This window comes from Mytilinidion resinicola (assembly GCF_010093595.1).
Source record: "Mytilinidion resinicola strain CBS 304.34 unplaced genomic scaffold BDZ99scaffold_10, whole genome shotgun sequence".
NCBI classification, from domain to species: domain Eukaryota; kingdom Fungi; phylum Ascomycota; class Dothideomycetes; order Mytilinidiales; family Mytilinidiaceae; genus Mytilinidion; species Mytilinidion resinicola.
The window spans coordinates 1193732-1213257 of record NW_022985446.1 but is presented as its reverse complement, the minus strand read 5'-3'; the positions used below and the strand labels follow the sequence as shown (position 1 = coordinate 1213257).

Here is a 19526-nt window from a genome sequence, read left to right as displayed (position 1 = left end):
ACACGTGCAAATGCACATGAGAATAGAGCTCCGGACGAAGCTCCGAGCCGCTCCAGCCAATCAGAAGATCAGACGAGAGGGGGGGTGTGCGTGGAGTGATTTAGGGGGTGTGCGCGGAGTGATTAGGGGGTGTGCCAATATCCCTCCCCAGCTATAAAGAGCGAACTAATTAGATAGCGCAGCTTAACTTAAGAAGCGGACCGGGGTAGCAGCAAGTAGTAGCCCAGCTAGACAAATATTATGGGCAGCGGTACCTGCACACCCCCTTTTGGTAAAACCACACCCCCTACTTCGGGTAAAACCACAACCCCCTCTCGTCTGATCTTTTGATTGGCTGGAACGGCTCGGAGCTTCGTCCGGAGCTCTATTATCACGTGCATCCGCACGTGTTGCCTTTCCGATTTGTGTAGCCTCGCCGATTCGTGTAGCCTTACGTACAAGCTCACGTACAAGCTCACGTACGGCTATACGAATCCTTTCCGATTTGTGTAGCCTCGCCGATTCGTGTAGCCTCGCCGATTTGTATAGCCTCACTACGAGCTCACATAGTCTAAGTATAAGTCTAAGTCTAAGTATAGAATAGAAGTTCTATTCTAGAAGTGCCTACGTGCCTACAAGCATGCCAAACCTGTCAAAACCTCACCTTATTACGGCTCCTTTGCATCGAGCCTAGCCCCCTTACATCACCGCCTGCGCCTGCTTAATATCTCGATCAATTTCCGCCTCAATATCCTCATCATATGCCGCAAGCTAACGTAGGAGCTCCTCACCGCTGCAGGGTAGTACACCAGCCGTGGCGGCTGGAGGACCATGGTGAGTGTATTGTGGATGTAGAGGATAAGGATAAGGTTGTGATTGTGCATGGCCGCATTTGAGGGAGCATTTGGAATTAGTGAGTAGATTAAACGAGCGAATTGGAGGCTCCGGAGCCGTAGTCCGAGCCAATAGGAAGGCGGTGAAACGCCAAGAGTATGGGGGGTGTGCTTTTACCGAAGTAGGGGGTGTGCAGGTATCGCTGCCCAATATTATTATGATTCAAATGGATTGTAAGCCTTCCTTTCTTTGAACCTGCTACCTCGCTAGTTACTTAGATAGCGGCAGTATCGAATCGTGGAGCATGATACGAATAAAATTAACGGATCCTTAGAAATCTGCATGACAAGCCCAGCTATTTGTTTAGAAACGCGCTTCGACATAATACTCATCCACGAGCAAGTTTTCGACTTGGTGCCCACGGGTCCAAGGCACTGACTACGTCAGGGCTAGGAGAGAATGCGTTTGAATGGAGAAAACTTGGAGAATAATAGGGTGTGGTCTCCGAGGGCGTCTGAGGGCTATGCGCATCCGAGGAGGGAGCATCAACGAACTCCTGATCAACAAAAGTATCGCTAAGAACACTTCCATCATCCGCAGCTTCTTCAAACTGACTTGAGCGATCACAACACTCGTGATATGCGGGCGGGGCTGCGCCGAAACCGACTACCTTCTCGAATGCTTCTTGCCGAACCTCCTGCAAGGCTTGCCTTGCGTCTTCAAGTGCCCTTGCAGTTTGTCCGAGATTTTGAGCTGCTGTTCTTTCTTTTTCCTTCACCAATGCCTTCAGTTGATCAAGCAAGACCGCTGCCTCATTCAAGTCTTTTCCCGCCTCAGCGACGGAATCAAGAAAGAGTTGCTTTGATGAGATGTCTTCCAGATTCACGACACCCTTTCTGATCGTGTCCGATAGCCTCTTCGCCACCTCTTCGGCCTTCCGGTCCATTGGACGCAGGCTGTCCTTTGTATGTTCTACTAAGGACAAGGCCATCGTGCGGTAACGCTCGTGAGTCTTGATCTCCTCCTCAGCTCCACTAAGTGCAAGGAAGAAGCTCGCATCGACCGCATTCACCGCATGCACAAGAAAATTGCCTGCTCTCTTAAAAGCATTGCCCGTCTGAACCAGTGACCTGACTGCCTTCCGTGCTGCCAGCAAGTCTTTCTTCGTTCTTTCAAGATTTTGCAGCGCCACGTCATATGCGCTCTCCCTCTTATCCTCCTCTGCAAATCCAGGCGTGGGACCAGCGAAAACAGACTCGTAAAGCTCATCTATCTTTCTGTGTGCTTCTCTATGCTCCGCCGCTTGCTGTTCTAGCTTCTTTCGCTCCTGTTCCGCCTCTTGCAGCTTGGCCGCTAGCAACTTTAGCCTTGTCTCGGCTCTTGAAAGCTCTTTCACTGTTTCTGTGTACTCTTTCTCCGCTACATGCGACTTTTCCCGGAACTTCGCGGTCATAGCTGTGATGCGGTAGGTCAAACGGCGGACTATCGAGTCCCGGAATAACTCGTGCCGCCTCAGTGTCTGTAGAGCCTTTTTCTGCAGTGCCTCGAGGGCTACACTGTGGGCAGAAAGCTCGGTCCGGAGAATAGTGATATGGGTGCTCATGTGGCCGAGGGCAGCTGGTGCATCCATGGTCAACATGAGCAAATTGAGAAGAGAAGAGTTGAGGGATGCAGAGGCGGCGATTTTTGATCTGACTGCAGCGATTGCTGGCTCTACTGTACACGACTGAAGTAATGGTGAAACCGGGTCCTGGGATAAAGCATATGGAGGGCTTGTAGGTGCAATGGGCGAAGTGTAGGAAGTCATTGCGAGATCGGGCTGCTTCGATGAGATGAAAAAAAGGTTGAAGTAAAGTAAATGTAACGGAAAGGGAGGGGATGGACAAAGTAATTATCTGTAGTCAATGCAATGGGGTTATATTGCGCCGAAGCTATTAGGAGCTTACTTCGTTGATGATGAAGCTTTGAACTTTCCGAATTAGGGTGATAGGGAATCATCTCAGCCACCGAGTCATGCGAGTGAGCTGAGACACCAAACCAAAGCCATACGCTCAGCCCCACATTGAGGCCGAAATGGCTTTTATAGATTCCAAATTGCCAGCAGATATCCCACAGATAGAGGTTTTTGGCTTTAGAAAGGATGTTGCGATCATCTGTTGGTAGTCCCGTAGTAGGGCAGACGGGTCCAGCCAAAGATCGACATGCCGAGAATCCATTCACGAGATCATTCGATGTAAAGCTGGCCGTGGCATGCTCATTCAATAATACAGCTGTCTCCCTGGCGTTCCTGGTATTTGCTGACATGATTGAAGAAGAGATGGACGAAGCTTGATGGGATGAAGCACCAAGGCACGTGAAGCAGGAAAGTGTCCGTGCGTCGTTATCTAATCGGAAAACGCGAAATGGAGTCCAGGCGCAGCGCGTCTTCCATCAAACTCACTCTCTACTTCTCTTCACGCGTCTCCCCAATACCCATTGCCCTCAACACGCGTAAATCACAATCACAATGCTTTCTACCGCGAGCCCCTGGTCTCACCAAACCTTTTACACGCCTAGCCGGCCCTCGCCACTTTCTTCACTGCCTCCAAATGCTTGCCAGCGCTCGTTCGGCAGACCGGTCATGATGGAACGCTTTGGATCTAACAAAGACATTCCCTTCTCGAAGCGCGCAATCAAGGCGAACCCCGTCGTGCAGACTCGCGATGCCGTGAAGGAACGCCGTCGTGACATGTTCTTCAAGAAGGTCCAGCAAGACCGCGACGACCGGAGATGGGCTTCTCGAGGCGAACAGGTGAGGAGATGCCAGTTCGAGCGCCTCAGCGACACAACATACTGACTGGGAACCCAGTTACTTCGACTGGACTTTGTCGCGGAACAGAAGCGGTGGGAGGCTGAGAAGGCGAAGGAGGCCCCGAATGCTGAACGCGATCTGGATGACTACGTATCCTCCGGATGGAATTCTGGACGACACACGAGCCGCTCCCAGCAGCGACAAGATGCTGACGCTAACGTCGAAAACTACCCCGCGGAAGAGGCAGATCACATCCTGGAGCAAGAAAATCGCGAACTGGACGCTTTGATATCATCACTGAACGAGTCGCATCCTGATCAAGACGACATACCCCAAGGCTTCGGAAGCGACGACGATGACTATGATGCCCTCTTCATGGACCTTTTGGGTTCGCAAGAGAAACAGCAGCAGAATTCAGGATCACAATCATATGAAGACAACGACGCTATGGACATCTCATGAAACTTCACGGACAGTCATTGCATTTCCAGGAGCAGGGAGTTGGGGTTATCGTGATTTCACTTGGACTTATCAGCTTATGGCGATCATGGCGGAGGCTTTCGTCGGGGATTCCCAGGATGCAAGGTCATGCCGGGTCATCTTGAATGTGTACAGAGTGTATATTGTTTATTGCTGCGGACAACCCGCATCTATTTCCCCCAGAGCCTCCTGAGCGGCATTCATGTCGCCTACGAGATCGGGTGGCGGTGACCCAGCGGCTTGCATCTGCAGTCAAATCAGCACGCGCCAGTAATTCTAAAACAGTTCCACTGCCTTACCTTTTGCATCCTCTCAACAATGTATTCTCTATCCGGCGCGTTGGAATCCGAGTACCCGTTCTTTTCAAACCTGGCCACGATTTCCGTGACCAACCTGTGCTGCTCCTCGTACCTGTCGAGGTTCTCCTTTGGTGTTTTCTCCTTATTCTTTGCCATCCAATCCGGGAACTTGTCGTGTAGTTCCTTCATCGGCTCATACAGGATGTCCTTGTTGGTAAGCTGCTCCATCATGCCCATAAGCATCTTTGAAAAGTCGTCATCGTTGCCTTCGCCGCCAAAACCCCCCTTCTCCATCTCTTTCAACATCTGAGCAAAGATGTCATCCGAGTCAGCAGACGCCGCCGCAGCACTCGCCTGGTCGCCTGACTCCTGCATCCGCTCCATAGTCTTCCGTATTGTCTCTTGAAACGACTCCTCGGCTGCTTTGGTAGCCGCCGTTTTATCACCGGAAGTGGATGCGCCAGGCGCACTGCCACTCGCATCTGAGGCTGCCGCGCCGCCTAGATCTTTGACTAAATCTTCAAACTGTTTTTGTAGTTCGGGCGACGTTTCGAGCTCTCCTAGGAGGTCTGCCATGCCGGCTTGTAGCTGCTGCGCGAACTCGTCCTCGTCGGCAACAGCCAGCTCTGGCACAGCGCCGGGTCGCGCAGGGCCTGATACGGCGGGCGCAGGTGGTTTCGCATCTAGTTTTGTCGCGGCAAACTCGTCCAAGACATCTGATTCTCTCGTCAATACGGTTACTCTTAAGCTGCTATGAGCGTGTGGTACCATCCAAATCGTCGAGGTCGTCCTCATCAGGGTCCGGCGCTGGCTCAACAGCAGCTTCCGCTGGCTTTTCGGGCGCCTTGTCGGCCATGCTGCCGTGGAGTGCCTTGCCAATGGTGGCGATGCGGTGGGTAATAAGTACGTGACGGATGGCGCTGGCTGCCAGTGCCAGGCTGCCTCGGTGATGGGCCAGACGTGCCAGACTTGCGGGCCGCATAAACTCGGCGGGGTATTCTACGGCTTGCCGAGCGCACCTGCAAGAGATCGGCGGCGCGGGGCCTGGATTGGGGCGGGCGTGAATTTGTCTTGGCAGGCCTCTTCCACTTCACTTTGTCGCGGGCTGTCGTTCTGCCTGCGTACAGCTCGCCTTACCTCCGCCCCTTACCTCCGAGCCTCCGTCCACCCTCATCTCTCCACGCGGAAGTCGCTGGACCTCGCGCGGCTTCATTCGACCGACCTGGTGGTTCTGGGTCCCTCACATCCAAACTTCTGCGAAGATCTTCACTAGGCATCTGCTCGATTCAGCCTTGTCGCAAACATGTCTCTTTGCCAAAATCGCCTCCAGGAGGAGAGGTATGCGCCCATCTAGGCCTGCATATCACGTCGGAAGCGCTGACAGACCCATAGAAAGCAGTGGCGCCGAGACCATCCCTTCGGCTTCTTTGCGAAGCCCGTCCGCAACCCCCAGGGCGTGCTTGACCTGAAGAAGTGGGAGTGTGGCGTGCCTGGCAAAGACAAGACACTGTGGGAGGGCGGACTGTTCAAGCTCGAAGTCGCCTTCCCTGACGGTTCGTGAAGCCTGCTTTTGAACCCACGGAGCATCCAACAAGTAGAAGATTCGCCGCTAACGAGAACAGAGTACCCCACGAAGCCCCCAAAGTGTGAGTCATTTTCAGTCGCGGATGGGCTCACGAAGCTGACTCGAACAGGCAAATTCGTCCCACCCCTCTTCCATCCCAACGTCTATCCGTCTGGCACCGTTTGCCTCTCCATTCTGAACGAAGAGGAGGGCTGGAAGCCCGCGATCACCATCAAGGAAATCCTGCTTGGAATCCAGTCCCTACTCGATGAACCAAATCCCGATTCTCCCGCACAGGCCGACGCCTTCAACCTCTTCAAAAAGAATCGCGCCGATTATGAGAAAAAGATTCGCAACATCGTCAAGGAGAACCCTGCTCCATAACTGCAACATCGGTAGCTGGATCGGGATTGGCTTTGGTGTTCGTGAACATCTTGGAACGGTAAGAACATTTCGTCATACTTGATCTATGGCGCATTCGAATTGATGGCGTGCACTGGGGAGGCGTTTGGGACTGCCAATTTGGCTTACACATTTCCGGCATGGCTAAGCGAGCATGAGCAACGAGATTCTTGCCTCTAGTCCATATCTCCAAGTGGCGGCAGATTCAGGGATTATGCTGTCATCGGATGCGAAGGGGAGGAGCTCTTTCTTCCAGTCATACTGATGGATAACTCTACCAATGAACTAAACTGGAAGCACACAGCGAGTCCCACGACGTGATGTGGCCTGGTGCATTTTTAAAATTTCGGACATGATGCAGTGGAAAGCTTGCTCTGAAGATGTCTTGGCTGTGGATTTGAATCTCTTGAATAGTGGAATATACCTCTATGGGCCATTCAAGAGGCCAGGCTCTGTGCTAAACTACCTTCGTAACGACACGGTGCTGTTAGTCCTGAATCATCACGAAGGAAGTGGCGCGATAGCGGAACGGTTAGAGAGACCTACGACCGTCTGAATGTCGGCCAGACCTTTTGCAGAGCCTTTTATGCTACTAGTTTAGCACGTCCTTTCCCAATAGATATTGTACAACTCGAATCATCCAGAACTTCCTCTTCAATTTTGATAATCATCCTTGGTTCGATGCGATCCTGATCGCCTTCGCGATACGCCGTTCGCTTCCTAGCTGGCTCGTCGAAATCTAGTAGGGGTAGCCTGATCGGCCGGCCGGCGCGCCTCGTGCACGATAGCCACCTCGGTACCTCGTGATCCGTTAGCAATGGCTCGCAGAATAATATGTCAGGACGATGCTCACCCACCGCCTCTAGGAGGATATGCAGGGGGACCGTAGCCGCCTCCTCGGCCTCCATATGGAGAGCCTCGTCCACCGTAAGGTCCGCCACGGCCTCCTCCTCGTCCACCACCGCCACCACGTCCGCCTCTAGTCAAGCCTGGGAGGTTTGTTCGCTTGGGGACAACCTAGGGCCGTCAGTATTTGATCGCATCCAGACGACGGATGGAGGGGAAGGGACTACCTTTAGATTACGTCCCCGGAACACGCTCTCGTTCATGACTAGGGCTTGAGCAACCAAGCTGGGCTCAGTGAACTCGACATACGCGTACCTGCATACGCTCATTAGCGTTTCGACTCTTTCTGCCAGACTCTTGCCAGGTAGCGAAAAGACGATAGTAACAAGAAACAGGGTACAAGAAGGGCTATTACATCCTCTCGCAAACTCAGATTAGAAAACCCGGCTCTTGGTAGCAACTAACCCTTTAGGATGGCCGGTGAACTTGTCCAGCAGGATAGTGACCCGGTTGATGCTGCCGCAGCTCTGGAAGTGTGCCTGGATCTCCTCCGGCGAGGCGCCGTAGTCGACGTTGCCAACGAAGACGCTGCGGGCGTCTACGTCCTCCTTGTTCTCGCGCAGGTCGTTTGCAGTCTGGTCTAGGCTGTTCTGCATCTCGCGCAGTTTCGCGGCTTCTGCTTCCATCTCCTGCACACGTCGCTTCATCGCGGTGATCTCTTCCTGCGAATCGCCATCAGCACTTGTATCGTTCGAGTGTCGTTGACGCCTGGCGTCGGGGAGGGTGGTTCCATCTACCTCATCGTTTCCTTCGTCATCGCGCACGTCTAGCTCCTCAGCTTCGCGGTGGGGTTCTACGTCGGACATGGCGCACCCCTGTCTTGTTTTTTGCTCTTCAGAGTGAACTGGCGCAGAGCTGGGGTTAGCACTTGGATGTCGCAAGGTGCGAGGCACGGCGTCGAAGCACGCACAGGATGGCTCGAGGCCTATAGAGATGGCTCGGGGTCCGCGCAACGTGAACAGCGCGTGTCGGAATGGAAGTGCAAGCACTGCTTGCGTGGGGGAAATATATTGTGTCGGGGTATGATGAGGCTTAAGGAAGCACGTCGAGGTTGAAGGCGCCACGCGAAAGAGCCAGGAAGCTCCCGTGTGCACGGGCCTCGTAGCCCTGTCAGCTCCCCCGGACTCGTTTCTCTCATCCCATTCACCCTGTACGACTTGGCACACTTGGCACTGACTCTCAGTGATATCTTGGACGAGAATCGAGAATCGGAAAACGAGAGCTGCCAGAAGAACCATGAGTGAAGGACAGCCTCTGCTGCAGACGACGCCGGGGGGCTCGCAGAACTACCATGCCGCAGTCGCCAGAAGCCGCAGCACTTTGAGGCGATTCCTCACGTCAAGAACGGGCCATTACTCCATCCTGCTCCTTGTTTCTCTCGATGTCTCTTGCATCTTCGCAGGTACGAGGCGGCTCCCCGCTCCATGAAGCATTCAAGCAGTAACCCGTTTCGCAAGACTTCATCGTCAACATCTTCACATGCGAAACCCGCGGACCGTCGTCTGGCGCTAGCACTGCTCTTGAGGCTCTGGGGATCATCAGCCTGGTCTTCTCATGCCTGTTCATGGCCGAATTGCTCGCCTCTATCTGGGCATTTGGCCCAAAGTATGACGTTTATTCTTTGAAGCTTGTTTTTTCATCAGTCACTAATTCACGGCCAGGTATTTCAAGTCCAAATTCCACTGCTTTGATGCTTTGATCATCGTTGCAGGTTTTATCGTCGACGTTCTTTTGCGTGGTGTTATCGAAGAAGTCGCATCTCTAGTCGTCATCTTCCGTCTCTGGCGCGTGGTCAAGATCATCGAGGAGCTTAGCGTCGGCGCGCAAGAGGAGATGGAGGGTCTGTATGAGCATGTGGCAGACCTTGAAAAGCAGAACGAAGAGCTGAAAGAGGAGCTCAAGAGGTTCAAGGTTAGAGCCCCAGATGAGTAGATGGTGCCTAACAGCTATGATTGCAGTACTAGGACACAAGTCTGCTTAGGTTATTTCGTCTCGCGTACTTTCAGTAGTTAGGATCGACTGTGATATTGTTCGCGTTTTCACTTTCACGCATTATTCACCTCTTTGGAGCTTGCAGAATTTAAATCACCTAAGGGTATCCGAATCCTTCATTTCAATCATTAGCTAACGCCTTCGCTCAATGCATCATGCTTTTATGCTTTTGTGATGTATGGTACAAAGGGAAGTGTAGTATCATTCGTGTAGCATGCTCATCTATATCAGCTGGCCCGCGACATTGCGGCCCACTTTGTAGAAAGCTTTTGGTCTCGGTAGTCGTCCGTTAACCTATGATAGGATTAGTAACAGCAGAGCAATGGGAACATTGTCTCAACTTACCAGTGTTCCATCTCTGAAAGCAAGCTGGTTTTCGTATACAATTGGGATGAAAGAGGGCGGAAGACCGAGGAGCTTCTTGAGACCGTTACCATCCTCCTGCTCATCTTTCTGGCTTTCGGAGCTATCAGAAAGCTCTCCACTGGGTTGCTTGTCGGAAACCACTTCTGGGCTCGAGCTGCGTGGTTTCTTCGCCAACAATTTCTTCGGTGGCTCTATCTCAACGTGAGGATTCGAGCGATGGGTCCGCGCGAATGCTAGCTTCTTGCCAAATGTCGCCTTCCTAGACGGCCGCTGCTGGATCTCCTTGATCTTACGCGCTCTCTCTTCTGCATCCCAAGATACGTACTCCGGGAAAGCGGCATTGAAGTCCTTCGACACGATTGCTCGCTTTGGAGATATTTTTGTGGTTGGAACGAAGAGCGGTTCAGAACGCGGAGTGCTGTCTGTGGCGATTGACGATGTTAAAGCCGTCCGCATAGTGTCGCGTCCTCTACCAGAAGAGCGCACAGATGGATTTGGCGATATCGGGTCTGACTGAACGGCCATACTTCCCTCATCAGGTTGAGTGACTAGCGGGGCACTAAGCTCCTTAGGATGTTTGTCTGTTGGCACAGGCTGAGCGACTTGGTCCTTCGAAGAAGCGAGATCCTCCTGATGGCCTCCAGAAGCCTGCTCTTGGAGGGTTCGCGATTTGTTTGATGTGCGGTTTCGAGGAGAAGGCTCTGGTAAAGTGCCGATATCTTCGACGTCGCTGCTTGACTCAACCCAGTCCACACCGTGGCGCATTTGATTATCGCCGACTACTGAGTAATCTACCCGAATCTTGCACTTGTCTTCCAGGGAGAGATAGAGCGCCGGAGACACACTGTTAGACTCCCGAGGAGACAGACAGCCTCTTAGATCATCACCAGAAATCTCGTCCATGACCGACTGTCTCCTCCTCATGTACCTGACATTGCGAGGCCACTCTCGGAGGTTTTTGCAGCCAAGGGCACTCGCCTCGTTCTTATCGACATATCGGAGCGTCCTAATTTGACAACGGCCATTGTCCAGCAGCTCAATCCGGTCAATCTTGCCCCAGGCTTCCTTTCCGTCGCCTTTCCCATCGGGATGAGAATATTTCACCTCGCTCTCAGTTGAGTAACATTCGTCTTTGAGATGAACCGTTCGAGCCCGAGAATACACCTCCAAATCGCCGTTTGGAGCCGGGCCTTTGCTCAGTTTGTAGATTCCGCGTGTGACTTGTTGCCAATGAGAGCCTCCTTGCGATGAAGCCAACGGTGAACTGGCTGTCAGTTGGAAGTCGCTTTCTCTCTCGATTTCGAGACTCTCATCTTCGGACCCCGATGGAGATTGGTTCGGAGATGGTATTGAAGCAGCCTCAAAGCAGTCTGCCAGATCTCTCGCATACATTTGTTTGATTTCTCGAGCCGAGAATCGCCATCGCTTCCTATCTCCTCCTTCACTGGAGCCCAAGAAATGTTTATGCTGAGTCAGGACGGGGCCTAGGGTTTTCTTCAAGCGCACCATATTAGCTTTCTTGTGAGAAGGTAGAGTTTTGCAAAACCATTCCGCGATCTCTGCCATTGTTGGCTTTTCTTTAAGCGCAAGGAGTGCGAGGCCATTGATCTCTCGAAGCAAGAGCGAACGGCTGAAGTTCTGCATGGGCGTCGATGGCTTCTGTGATGCAGCTTCAGATCCCTCAGAGGCTTCAGCTTCAGACAGGACAGCGGGTTCCTGGAGCGGGGTTCCGGTTTTCTCTGTTGGAACTTCAGACAACGGAGACAGCGATGAGGTGTGATCTCTCTGGAGTATGCTTTCCACGATAGGTTTCTCTTTCGGTTGAGAAACACTAGGATCGGATTCTTGGTCTACATCCATCGGATCATCCAAGGAGCGATTAGGCGGTTGTGTTGGAATATTCAGCGACAGTAGAGGGGTTGGTCTTGGTGGCGACGTTGGCTGAACCGTGTTCTGCTGGACCACTGTTTCCGGTTCCAAGGCGGCAGATTTGGTAACATCGCGTGCAGCATTTTTTGCAATTTTGCATTTGGTACTGTATTTCTTAGCATCAATAACAACTCAGGGACGTGTTTACTTACCAGATGGGCTTACTGCCGGGAGCACCTGGAATCAAGCCCTTGCAGTGCGTACAGCGAACGGCCTTCGACTTTGATCTTGGAGCGGACTCGAGAGATTTGATGAGAGGTTGTGATTTCCTCATCTTTTCAGGCTTAAGCTGATTACCTTCGGGTTTATGAATATTTCCCTCTGTTGCCCTCTGGACTGTTGGGCTGCCTGCATCTAAGCTCGTGATTGGAGAGTCCATGATTACGCCACCGATACATACACTCGATGGAGAATCGAGTATCATAGATCCGTCGGTGAGCTCTTCCTCTGGATGGCTGGAAGTTTGCTCATGGGTCTTCTGCACTTTAGCAATTGAAATCTCCCTTGACCCCTTTTCACTTCGGTGAATGTACTCAAGCTTTTCTGCTTCAACTCCCGGACTGTCCGCGTCACTCGCCTCGCCGGTTTCAATTGCCCCCAAGTCACCTGTTTTTCGCCAGAGTCGTCGAGGTAGGTGTTGATTGATAAGTGGGTCTTCATCGCTCGCAGTGTATTCAACTTCGCCACGCGGCTTGGCTGAATTATAGCCTTGCATGGCTTGTTCGTGCTCATCAGCCAGCATTTTCTTGAACCACGGCAGATCGTGATTCTTGGCGGCGACCCGGTAAGCATTCCATAAATCTAAAGCTTTGCCAGATCCTGCGCGAGGACCGGCTTCAACTTGCTTCTCGACGTCGTCCATATTCAAGGGCTGAAGATCAGTATTGTGTGTCCAGGCGCTGTTGAGAGGCTCTATTAGCACGAGTACCGTTGAGTATGAGAGATGCGGGTACTTACAATTCATTTGTGCCCAAAAACATGATCGGATATCGCCTGCCTTTGGTGGATCTACCACCGTTCTGGAATTCTTCCCGATACGTGCCGTCAATAGGCTTCGCGCTTACTGGGCGCGTGGTTATTAGGTCCTTTGTGAGCATCTCTTCGTCGCATATGATAGCCGGCCAGGGAGAATGGCCTCGATACTTGACAATCCAACACTGGCCTGGCACCATGTCAAGCTGCAGCACTGGAACAGACTTCCTGCTGCGACCAGCAGGTCTGCCAGAAGCAGTCGCATCGTTGGTGGCGATAGCGCCAGCTGGATCTTTAGGACTGGCATCTGTACTACTAGCTACGGTAGGAGACTTCAAGGCATTGTCTGCGTTCTCGGCCGGATTTAGATCTCGCGGCGCAGGTGTGCCATCGGTCGCGACAACCTCAGCTGGATTTTCAGGATGTACTCCTGCGCTATCGGGTAAAGTTGGTGAATCTGATATGTTATTCGGGTATGGGGCTGAATTAGGATCTTGTGCGTGGCTATCAATCTCAGAGCAGAGACTACTATGCACAGCAGGCGCAGACGTGCCATCCATAGCGACAAAGTCGGCTGGGACTACAATCTCAACTGTGTCTTCGGGGCCATCTGTTGCGGCATTTGGTAGAGCTAGCATTTCTGATGCACTCGTCGGGTCTAGAGTACGGTTGACCTTGACTCTTCCATTTTTCACGCAACGGTAACACCCCCAAGAGGATCTGTCAAAATATCAGTATCTGAGACATCTGCTATGCATGGAAACATACGCTGGCTGGTTCTCATCCGGAGTGGGTCTTTGACAGGACTTGTGAAATCTCCTGGGACAGAAATTGCACGGGACCAATGGGTTGCGTGCGGTCACGTGAGCCCCTTTGCATTCGTGACATCTAAGCTCACGAGGCCTGGACGTAGTCGAGGAGTGTTCAGAGGGGGTAATGATGCTCGAACTGTCATCTTCTAGAGGGGTTCGTGGAACTTGAGTGAGACCAGCCGGTATTGCGCTGCCGTGCGACATGGTTACACTCTTCTCCATGGTCCCCTTTTTTCCCTTATCTACCTGCACATCACCGTCTACATTCTCCCCATTGACTGCAGTACCCAAGTCAAATGCCTTTTGTACAGCTGTAAAGCTACTACTTCCAGGGAGTGTTGAGTTGTCGCTAGTCCCTTCGAGAAGAGGAATTTTTGCCCAAGTAGTGCTTGATTCGAGTTTGTCTGCTCGAGTTTCTGCGACGTCTATTCCGGATGCTTCACTAGAGGTGGTATACTTGGTCATGTCGGCAATAGCAGGCTCCTCAAATCCAGGTGACGAGATTGGAAAATTTGCGCCTTTCTCTGAAGAACTGATCGGTTTAACAGCTTTTCGAACGTCTTCGGACCGTGGCGTGCTTGTCTCAGGCTCCTTCAGAAACGGAATCATCTTGATTGTCATCCCCTTATCTAGGAGCCAGGAACTGCTGTCAAAGATGTACGGTCTGCTGAGATTCCGCTCCAAGTAGCACTTTTCCGCATGTTCGTTTGTAGGGAACTTGACATAGAACCCGTGTTCTTCATCGATTTCGACGTCCGAAACTTTGTAGTCCCTCAGCCATATCGCAATGCCCTTCGCATTGCTCTGGTTAGCATCGAGGTTGTTGAACCTGGCAGAAATGAAAAGGTACGGATGCCTTGGCTTTGATTCCGGAGAGGGAAATTCGAAACTACAATTCCCATAGGGCCGGGCTTCCATGATCATTATGTAGTTGAACAGTAGTTTATAGTCACATTCTTCTACGCAACGCATCATCTCCTCTTCTCCTTCTTTCGAATCTTCAAATATAATGAAGTAGCCCGAGTCATCCGCCTTCACATCTCGCCAATCGTAATCTTTCAAACGTCTCTCTAGATGGGGGATTGTTGCCCCACGCACCGGAACGGATGAACGCGAGATGAAAATGTAAGGTTTCTGGCTGAGGGTTGGAACGACAGGTGTTTTCTCGATAGGAGGGTGTGGTGGTGCTAGCACCCTCGGCCCCGTGGGGACATTTGGCGGGAGGTCGCCAGAGGCCGCGGGAGTGCTAACTGTAGGCGTCCTTGAAAGTTCCTCTGTGGCAAGCGGTAGCGGCGATCGCGCGCTGGGAGCCGAAGGTAGCCTCCGCTTTGGCGTGAGTGGACTACCTGACTGAGAAGCGTGACTGGGCTTCTCTCCATTGGTGGGTGAGATGTTTCGCTTTCGTTTGAGAGTGCTATTCAAGTGTGGAGATTGATGATGCATTGCTGGCATGAGTGAGAGCTCTCGTCCGCTATTGCTGGGTGTGACTTGTCCCCATTGGACTGCAGTTGGGTTTTCTGGCCTGAATGCATTTGCTTTTCTACGATGTGAAGATACCGAAGTTGAGCGGCTCGAGCTAGCATCGCCGCTGAGGTCTAATGAGTAGAGGTTAGTTGTGTTTGCATGGCTGGCGTGGCGACCATTACCAGACGATGTATGTTTGAAGGTCTAACGACTCAGGTTAGCAGAGTCCCAATATCATACTCTGAATGCGAAGGAAAAAGCAAGTGTTCAGATCTTTTCAGTTTTTTATTGAGTCATCAAGTCGCGATCTGGGAGGCTCCATGCTCTCATGCCATTTCTGTGTCGAGTGTCTCGGCTATGCGAGCCGTCGAGATTTCAGTCCTTGAAGCAGAGAAATATTCGCTGTACCCCACTGCCATTGGTGACACCTCGTGGGAAGACCAAAGTGCTACTCCATAGATGGGGCCCTCTTGCGAGGCAAATGTACTCCCAAAGCACCCAACCGCGCCTCCCTACCTCAGGAGGCGCGTACCGAGATCTGGAGAGCCTGCAAAGGAAGCAGAAAGGTCGAAAGCAAACGCAAGCTTCCTCAACGACAGGATACAGCATGGCAAGAGAGTTGCAACCGTCACCAGACCATATGCGATATGACCTTTTACCATTGGTTCATCACGACGGGATAGAGAGAGAGAAGGAACTGGAGTGACTGACATTGGATGCTCTGTGGTGGGCATTGTGAATGCGAACCGGTGAGGTTGGCGGTGGCTCGCCGGAGTGCAGAGCGCGGCGGCGAGGCGAGTCCATGCTAGGGCCCTGCTGGAAAGATCAGTAGAGGGACGCAAGGGGAATGGCAGGGTGATGACGGACCCAACTCACCAGCCCTGGGAGGGGCAGCCAAACCTAAAGAGAAGACAGCAAAATGTGAAGACGGCGAGCTATGTGAACGCTAAATCGCGAGCCGCTAGCGCCCGTCGCGTCGAGCTGAGCACGGGCCAGGCGGGTCTTGCACGGTCGCGTTTGGATTGCGGCAGGACGGGAGAGGAGGGCAGCACGGCAGCTGCGGATATAGGTTGTACTCTGCTCTTCTGAGAGACAAGTGAAATGTCGACTGAGTTGTAGGTAGCTGCGATAGACGCCTCCTCAGGGACATGCAACACCGCCACACCGTCAATGTCGGGTCAAATGAGTCGACACGCGGGGCATAAAAGAAGTGGCACTAGAGTTTCAAGCCTGAGGGGAGCTCTTCACCTTGGTCTATTTGAAAAGTCGTTGAAGCCCTCCAAACACTGGCAGACAGGTGTATGCACACCAGAGGACTTTTTGAGTGTGCCACCTTTCTCCCACCCGCGTGGTCGATTAGGCATGGTGGGGCAATTTATAGCCGACACTCTCGAATAGTCGTCAGGCGAAGGACGTCGCGCGTTGAAAGTGTTGATACTGATACTCTCCTATCACGCTCCTCCGTAGCTAAACCTGCAGATTCTCCACTGCCAAACCTCACACCGTCCCTCCTAGGCCTCCTAGGCGCTCATGGACTTCCTGAAGTCTGCGGTGGCTTCGGCGATCTCGAAAGGGCCACCATTTCCGTACTCCTTCAGCGACAGAGTTGACGTCGACCAGTCCATCTGGACCTTGCACAACGGCACAAAGCGAGTATGGCTGCAGCGTCCTCCCTTCCAACCATATCTAATTCAAATCTGCTAGGAAGACAGCTCCAAATGTAGCATATTCTCCTTCGATGTCACCGCCAACAAGTCTCGACTACCTCTGGCGCGCAATGCCCTCCGAAAGCTACGCACGCTTCGACATCCAGGGGTCGTCAAAGTCCTCGACACCGTTGAGGTGCGTCCTACATCACGACTAGTCCTCGCTGAAGCTCAACATTGCACAGACAGAAACCTACATCTACATCGCGACCGAGCGCCTGACCCCACTAAGCTGGCACACGAGACGGAAAGCCCTGGCAGAGGAGACGATGAAATGGGGCCTGCATAATGTTGCTGTAAGTTGGAGACACACGCGGTAGTTTTGGCGGTTCTAACATGGCGAAACTGCAGAAAACCGTGAAGTTCATCAACACCGATGCGACGTCCGTCCATGGCTGCATCCGCACTTCCTCCATATTCATGAGCGAGAGCGGGGAGTGGAAGCTGACGGGCTTTGATGTACTCAGTTCTATGAAGGATGACGACGCCATAATATATGTGCGTATACACCCCTGAGGAGTCCAGTGCGGTCTGCTAACCTCAGCAGACTTATGGCAGCCTTTTGCCCGACTCCGGACGGTATGCCTCTCCCGAAGTATCAAAATCTGGCTGGGAAGCCATTCGGCAAAATCCTGTTCACGCTGTTGATGCCTACGATTTTGGTATTCTAATATTTGAGGTTTTCACCGGCACCTCCATAGGTAATGAGCAAGTGGGGCAGACAAAAACCGTGCCGCCGAGTATGCATCAGAGCTATAAGCGGTTACTGAATGCGAACCCAAAGGCAAGATTAAGTGTAGGACAGTTTTTGGATCAGGGCAGGAGGCATGGAGGATTCTTCCAGACCCCCTTAATTCAGATTACCGAAGACATTGATAATCTTGGCCTCAAAGCTGATGCTGAACGAGACGAACTTCTGAGGTAAGGGACCCCGATCTTGCTATGTGACCTGTAGCTGATTTGTACCTTTCAGCCAACTAGACGATGTAGCAGATGATTTCCCAGAGGACTTTTTCAAGATGAAGGTTCTCCCAGAACTGCTAAAGTCGGTGGAGTTTGGTGGTGGTGGGCCGAAAGTCTTTGGAGCGATCATGAAGATCAGCTCCAAGCTTTCAGACGAGGAGTACGATACCCAGATTACCCCAGTCATCGTGAGACTCTTCTCTAGCCCCGACCGAGCTATACGGGTTTGCTTGTTAGACAATCTTCCTCTTATGATCGAGCATCTTTCTCAAAAGATTGTCAACGACAAGATCTTCCCTCAAATGGTATGTCACTTATGCCTTTGTATTCCTACATTTTCCGATCATACTAACTCTTAGCTTGAAGGTAACAGGTTTTACGGATGTTGCACCTCTAGTTCGAGAACAGACTGTCAAGGCTGTCCTTACAATAGTACCGAAACTGTCAGATCGAATTATCAACGGCGAGTTGCTTCGATACCTTGCAAAGACGGCAAATGATGAGCAAGCAGGCATTCGAACGAATACCACAATCTGCTTAGGGAAAATCGCACGAAACCTTGGCAACCATGTAAGGACATGCGGAGCGAGAATCTCTTGGAATATGGACTGACTGGACAGACCCGTACGAAAGTGCTTGCTGCAGCTTTCGCGAGATCGTTACGAGACCCTTTCGTACACGCTCGTAACGCAGCCCTGATGGCATTAGCTGCCACTTGTGACTTGTTCAGCGAGGAAGACTGTGCCACAAAGCTTTTACCCGGTATATGTCCATCTCTAGTAGACAAAGAAAAGTACGTGACAGCTTCCGCTCGCCTTTCTCGCCCGCGTGTCCTAACTGCTTAACAGGATCGTCCGAGACCAGGCTAATAAGACATTCGATCTGTACCTCCAACGCATTCGCAAATATGGCCAAAGCCTTCCAGACACCGCTCTTCCGCCGCCCACAGCCGCCGGAGTTGCAACCACAAACACACCACGAATGGGAACGCCCCAGCAAGACACCTCCTGGGCTGGGTGGGCCATTTCTTCATTCACCAAAAACCTTGCTACTGCCAGCGGAGAGATGCAATCCGGAGCCAACGGCAACGGAGTTCCTGCTCCCCAAGAAGGGCCATCGTCTGTGCCGCCTACTACTTCGTCCAAAGCCAACAGAACCCTTGGAACTAGCTCATTACAGCGTTCCCCTCTCATCAAGACCAACAGTAGCTCTGCAAATCCGTTCTCCGCGCCGTCTTCAGATGTTGCTGACAACGAGAACGACATCGAAACGCAAGATTTCAGCGCTGCCTGGGGCGATGAGGATGAGGACGCCGATAAATCCTCGGCGTTTGACCCCTTCGCCGCCAAACCCACTCCAGGTACACCTGCAGTCCACTATGACGATGGCGGGGAGCCTGATTTCGCAGGATGGCTGACGGCACGGTCGGTCGCAAAGAATAAACCAAAGAATCCGCTACCGAAGGGACTGACAAAGACAGCCAAGCTGACCACGTCCCGGCCTATCGTTGCAGGAAGGGCTAACACGACCGGGCACACAGCTACGAAGAAAACCTCCATGGCACCGCCGAAGCCGGTGCCTAAAAAGGTGGAGCAGAAAGCTGAAGTTGAAGACGAAGGGTGGGGTGATGCTTGGGATTGAGGAGGGCTTAAGGATCCTTATAAACTCCTTACATGCCACCCGAGACGGACGACCTCGACAATGACAAGTCTATATGCGCTAAGCTGGCTTCGCATATAATGATGGAAATAATATGAGGATGTATGGAGTCGGACGAATCACTACCTAACGCGCAGCCTCTGGATTGGTCTAATCTGGTCAAGCTTCGAAATTCAGATGTAAGATGCCCAATCCAAGGAGGTAGATTAAGCGCTGGATAGGACCGTCTTCTTGTCTATACCCACTTAATAAGAGAAAAGACCGCGGAATGCATACGTACCCTATGGCTTTTAGAAATCTGAATTAGAGGCTGGCATAGTGGAACTTTGGTTTAGTGGTCACTAATCGTTTACCTGCTAGCTCGGTGGCTCTTTACAATGATGTCGAGCGCGAGCCAAACTGAAGCCC

General features: G+C 52.1%; 10 protein-coding genes across 10 annotated transcripts; 5 read left to right on the top strand and 5 right to left on the bottom strand.

The window, feature by feature from the left end:
• Positions 1–1032: 1032 nt before the first annotated feature.
• On the bottom strand, positions 1033–2742 carry BDZ99DRAFT_33922 (uncharacterized protein). Its single transcript, XM_033714344.1, has one exon. It carries the CDS (start codon positions 2618–2620, stop codon positions 1202–1204), a length of 1419 nt encoding a protein of 472 aa, XP_033576636.1. The 5' UTR covers positions 2621–2742; the 3' UTR covers positions 1033–1201.
• Positions 2743–3254: 512 nt separating this feature from the next.
• Positions 3255–4534, top strand: BDZ99DRAFT_463445 (uncharacterized protein). Its single transcript, XM_033720086.1, has 3 exons — positions 3255–3601; positions 3659–4330; positions 4384–4534. The coding sequence occupies exons 1-2, from the start codon at positions 3320–3322 to the stop codon at positions 4064–4066; spliced, it is 690 nt and encodes a 229-aa protein (XP_033576635.1). The 5' UTR covers positions 3255–3319; the 3' UTR covers positions 4067–4330; positions 4384–4534.
• BDZ99DRAFT_463444 (Pex19-domain-containing protein) lies at positions 4122–5335 on the bottom strand. Its single transcript, XM_033720085.1, has 3 exons — positions 5152–5335; positions 4384–5099; positions 4122–4330 (listed from the first exon to the last, which is right to left on the bottom strand). Exons 1-3 carry the CDS (start codon positions 5237–5239, stop codon positions 4232–4234), a joined length of 903 nt encoding a protein of 300 aa, XP_033576634.1. The 5' UTR covers positions 5240–5335; the 3' UTR covers positions 4122–4231.
• A 351-nt stretch (positions 5336–5686) lies between these two features.
• On the top strand, positions 5687–6331 carry BDZ99DRAFT_388581 (ubiquitin-conjugating enzyme; the record flags this gene model as incomplete). The annotated part of the gene is made up of 4 exons (XM_033715582.1): positions 5687–5721; positions 5776–5936; positions 6006–6029; positions 6078–6331. 4 exons carry the CDS (start codon positions 5687–5689, stop codon positions 6329–6331), a joined length of 474 nt encoding a protein of 157 aa, XP_033576633.1.
• Positions 6332–7198: 867 nt separating this feature from the next.
• BDZ99DRAFT_388662 (RNA-binding domain-containing protein) lies at positions 7199–8061 on the bottom strand (the record flags this gene model as incomplete). The annotated part of the gene is made up of 3 exons (XM_033715588.1): positions 7199–7366; positions 7420–7510; positions 7661–8061. The coding sequence occupies 3 exons, from the start codon at positions 8059–8061 to the stop codon at positions 7199–7201; spliced, it is 660 nt and encodes a 219-aa protein (XP_033576632.1).
• Positions 8062–8410: 349 nt separating this feature from the next.
• On the top strand, positions 8411–9482 carry BDZ99DRAFT_417754 (uncharacterized protein). The gene is made up of 3 exons (XM_033716835.1): positions 8411–8657; positions 8713–8860; positions 8917–9482. The coding sequence occupies exons 1-3, from the start codon at positions 8492–8494 to the stop codon at positions 9185–9187; spliced, it is 585 nt and encodes a 194-aa protein (XP_033576631.1). The 5' UTR covers positions 8411–8491; the 3' UTR covers positions 9188–9482.
• Positions 9297–11631, bottom strand: BDZ99DRAFT_33807 (uncharacterized protein). Its single transcript, XM_033714329.1, has one exon. The coding sequence runs from the start codon at positions 11471–11473 to the stop codon at positions 9584–9586; it is 1890 nt and encodes a 629-aa protein (XP_033576630.1). The 5' UTR covers positions 11474–11631; the 3' UTR covers positions 9297–9583.
• Positions 11632–12251: 620 nt separating this feature from the next.
• Positions 12252–13074, bottom strand: BDZ99DRAFT_388586 (uncharacterized protein; the record flags this gene model as incomplete). Its single annotated transcript, XM_033715583.1, has 2 exons — positions 12252–12441; positions 12500–13074. Coding segments are annotated over 2 exons (765 nt in total), but the record flags the coding sequence as incomplete, so codon positions are not given.
• A 1927-nt stretch (positions 13075–15001) lies between these two features.
• On the top strand, positions 15002–15596 carry BDZ99DRAFT_33801 (uncharacterized protein). Its single transcript, XM_033714328.1, has one exon. It carries the CDS (start codon positions 15119–15121, stop codon positions 15494–15496), a length of 378 nt encoding a protein of 125 aa, XP_033576628.1. The 5' UTR covers positions 15002–15118; the 3' UTR covers positions 15497–15596.
• Positions 15597–16320: 724 nt separating this feature from the next.
• On the top strand, positions 16321–19100 carry BDZ99DRAFT_488541 (ARM repeat-containing protein; the record flags this gene model as incomplete). The annotated part of the gene is made up of 9 exons (XM_033722911.1): positions 16321–16443; positions 16495–16632; positions 16682–16792; positions 16848–16994; positions 17044–17417; positions 17470–17764; positions 17826–18029; positions 18080–18252; positions 18308–19100. The coding sequence occupies 9 exons, from the start codon at positions 16321–16323 to the stop codon at positions 19098–19100; spliced, it is 2358 nt and encodes a 785-aa protein (XP_033576627.1).
• Positions 19101–19526: the final 426 nt, after the last annotated feature.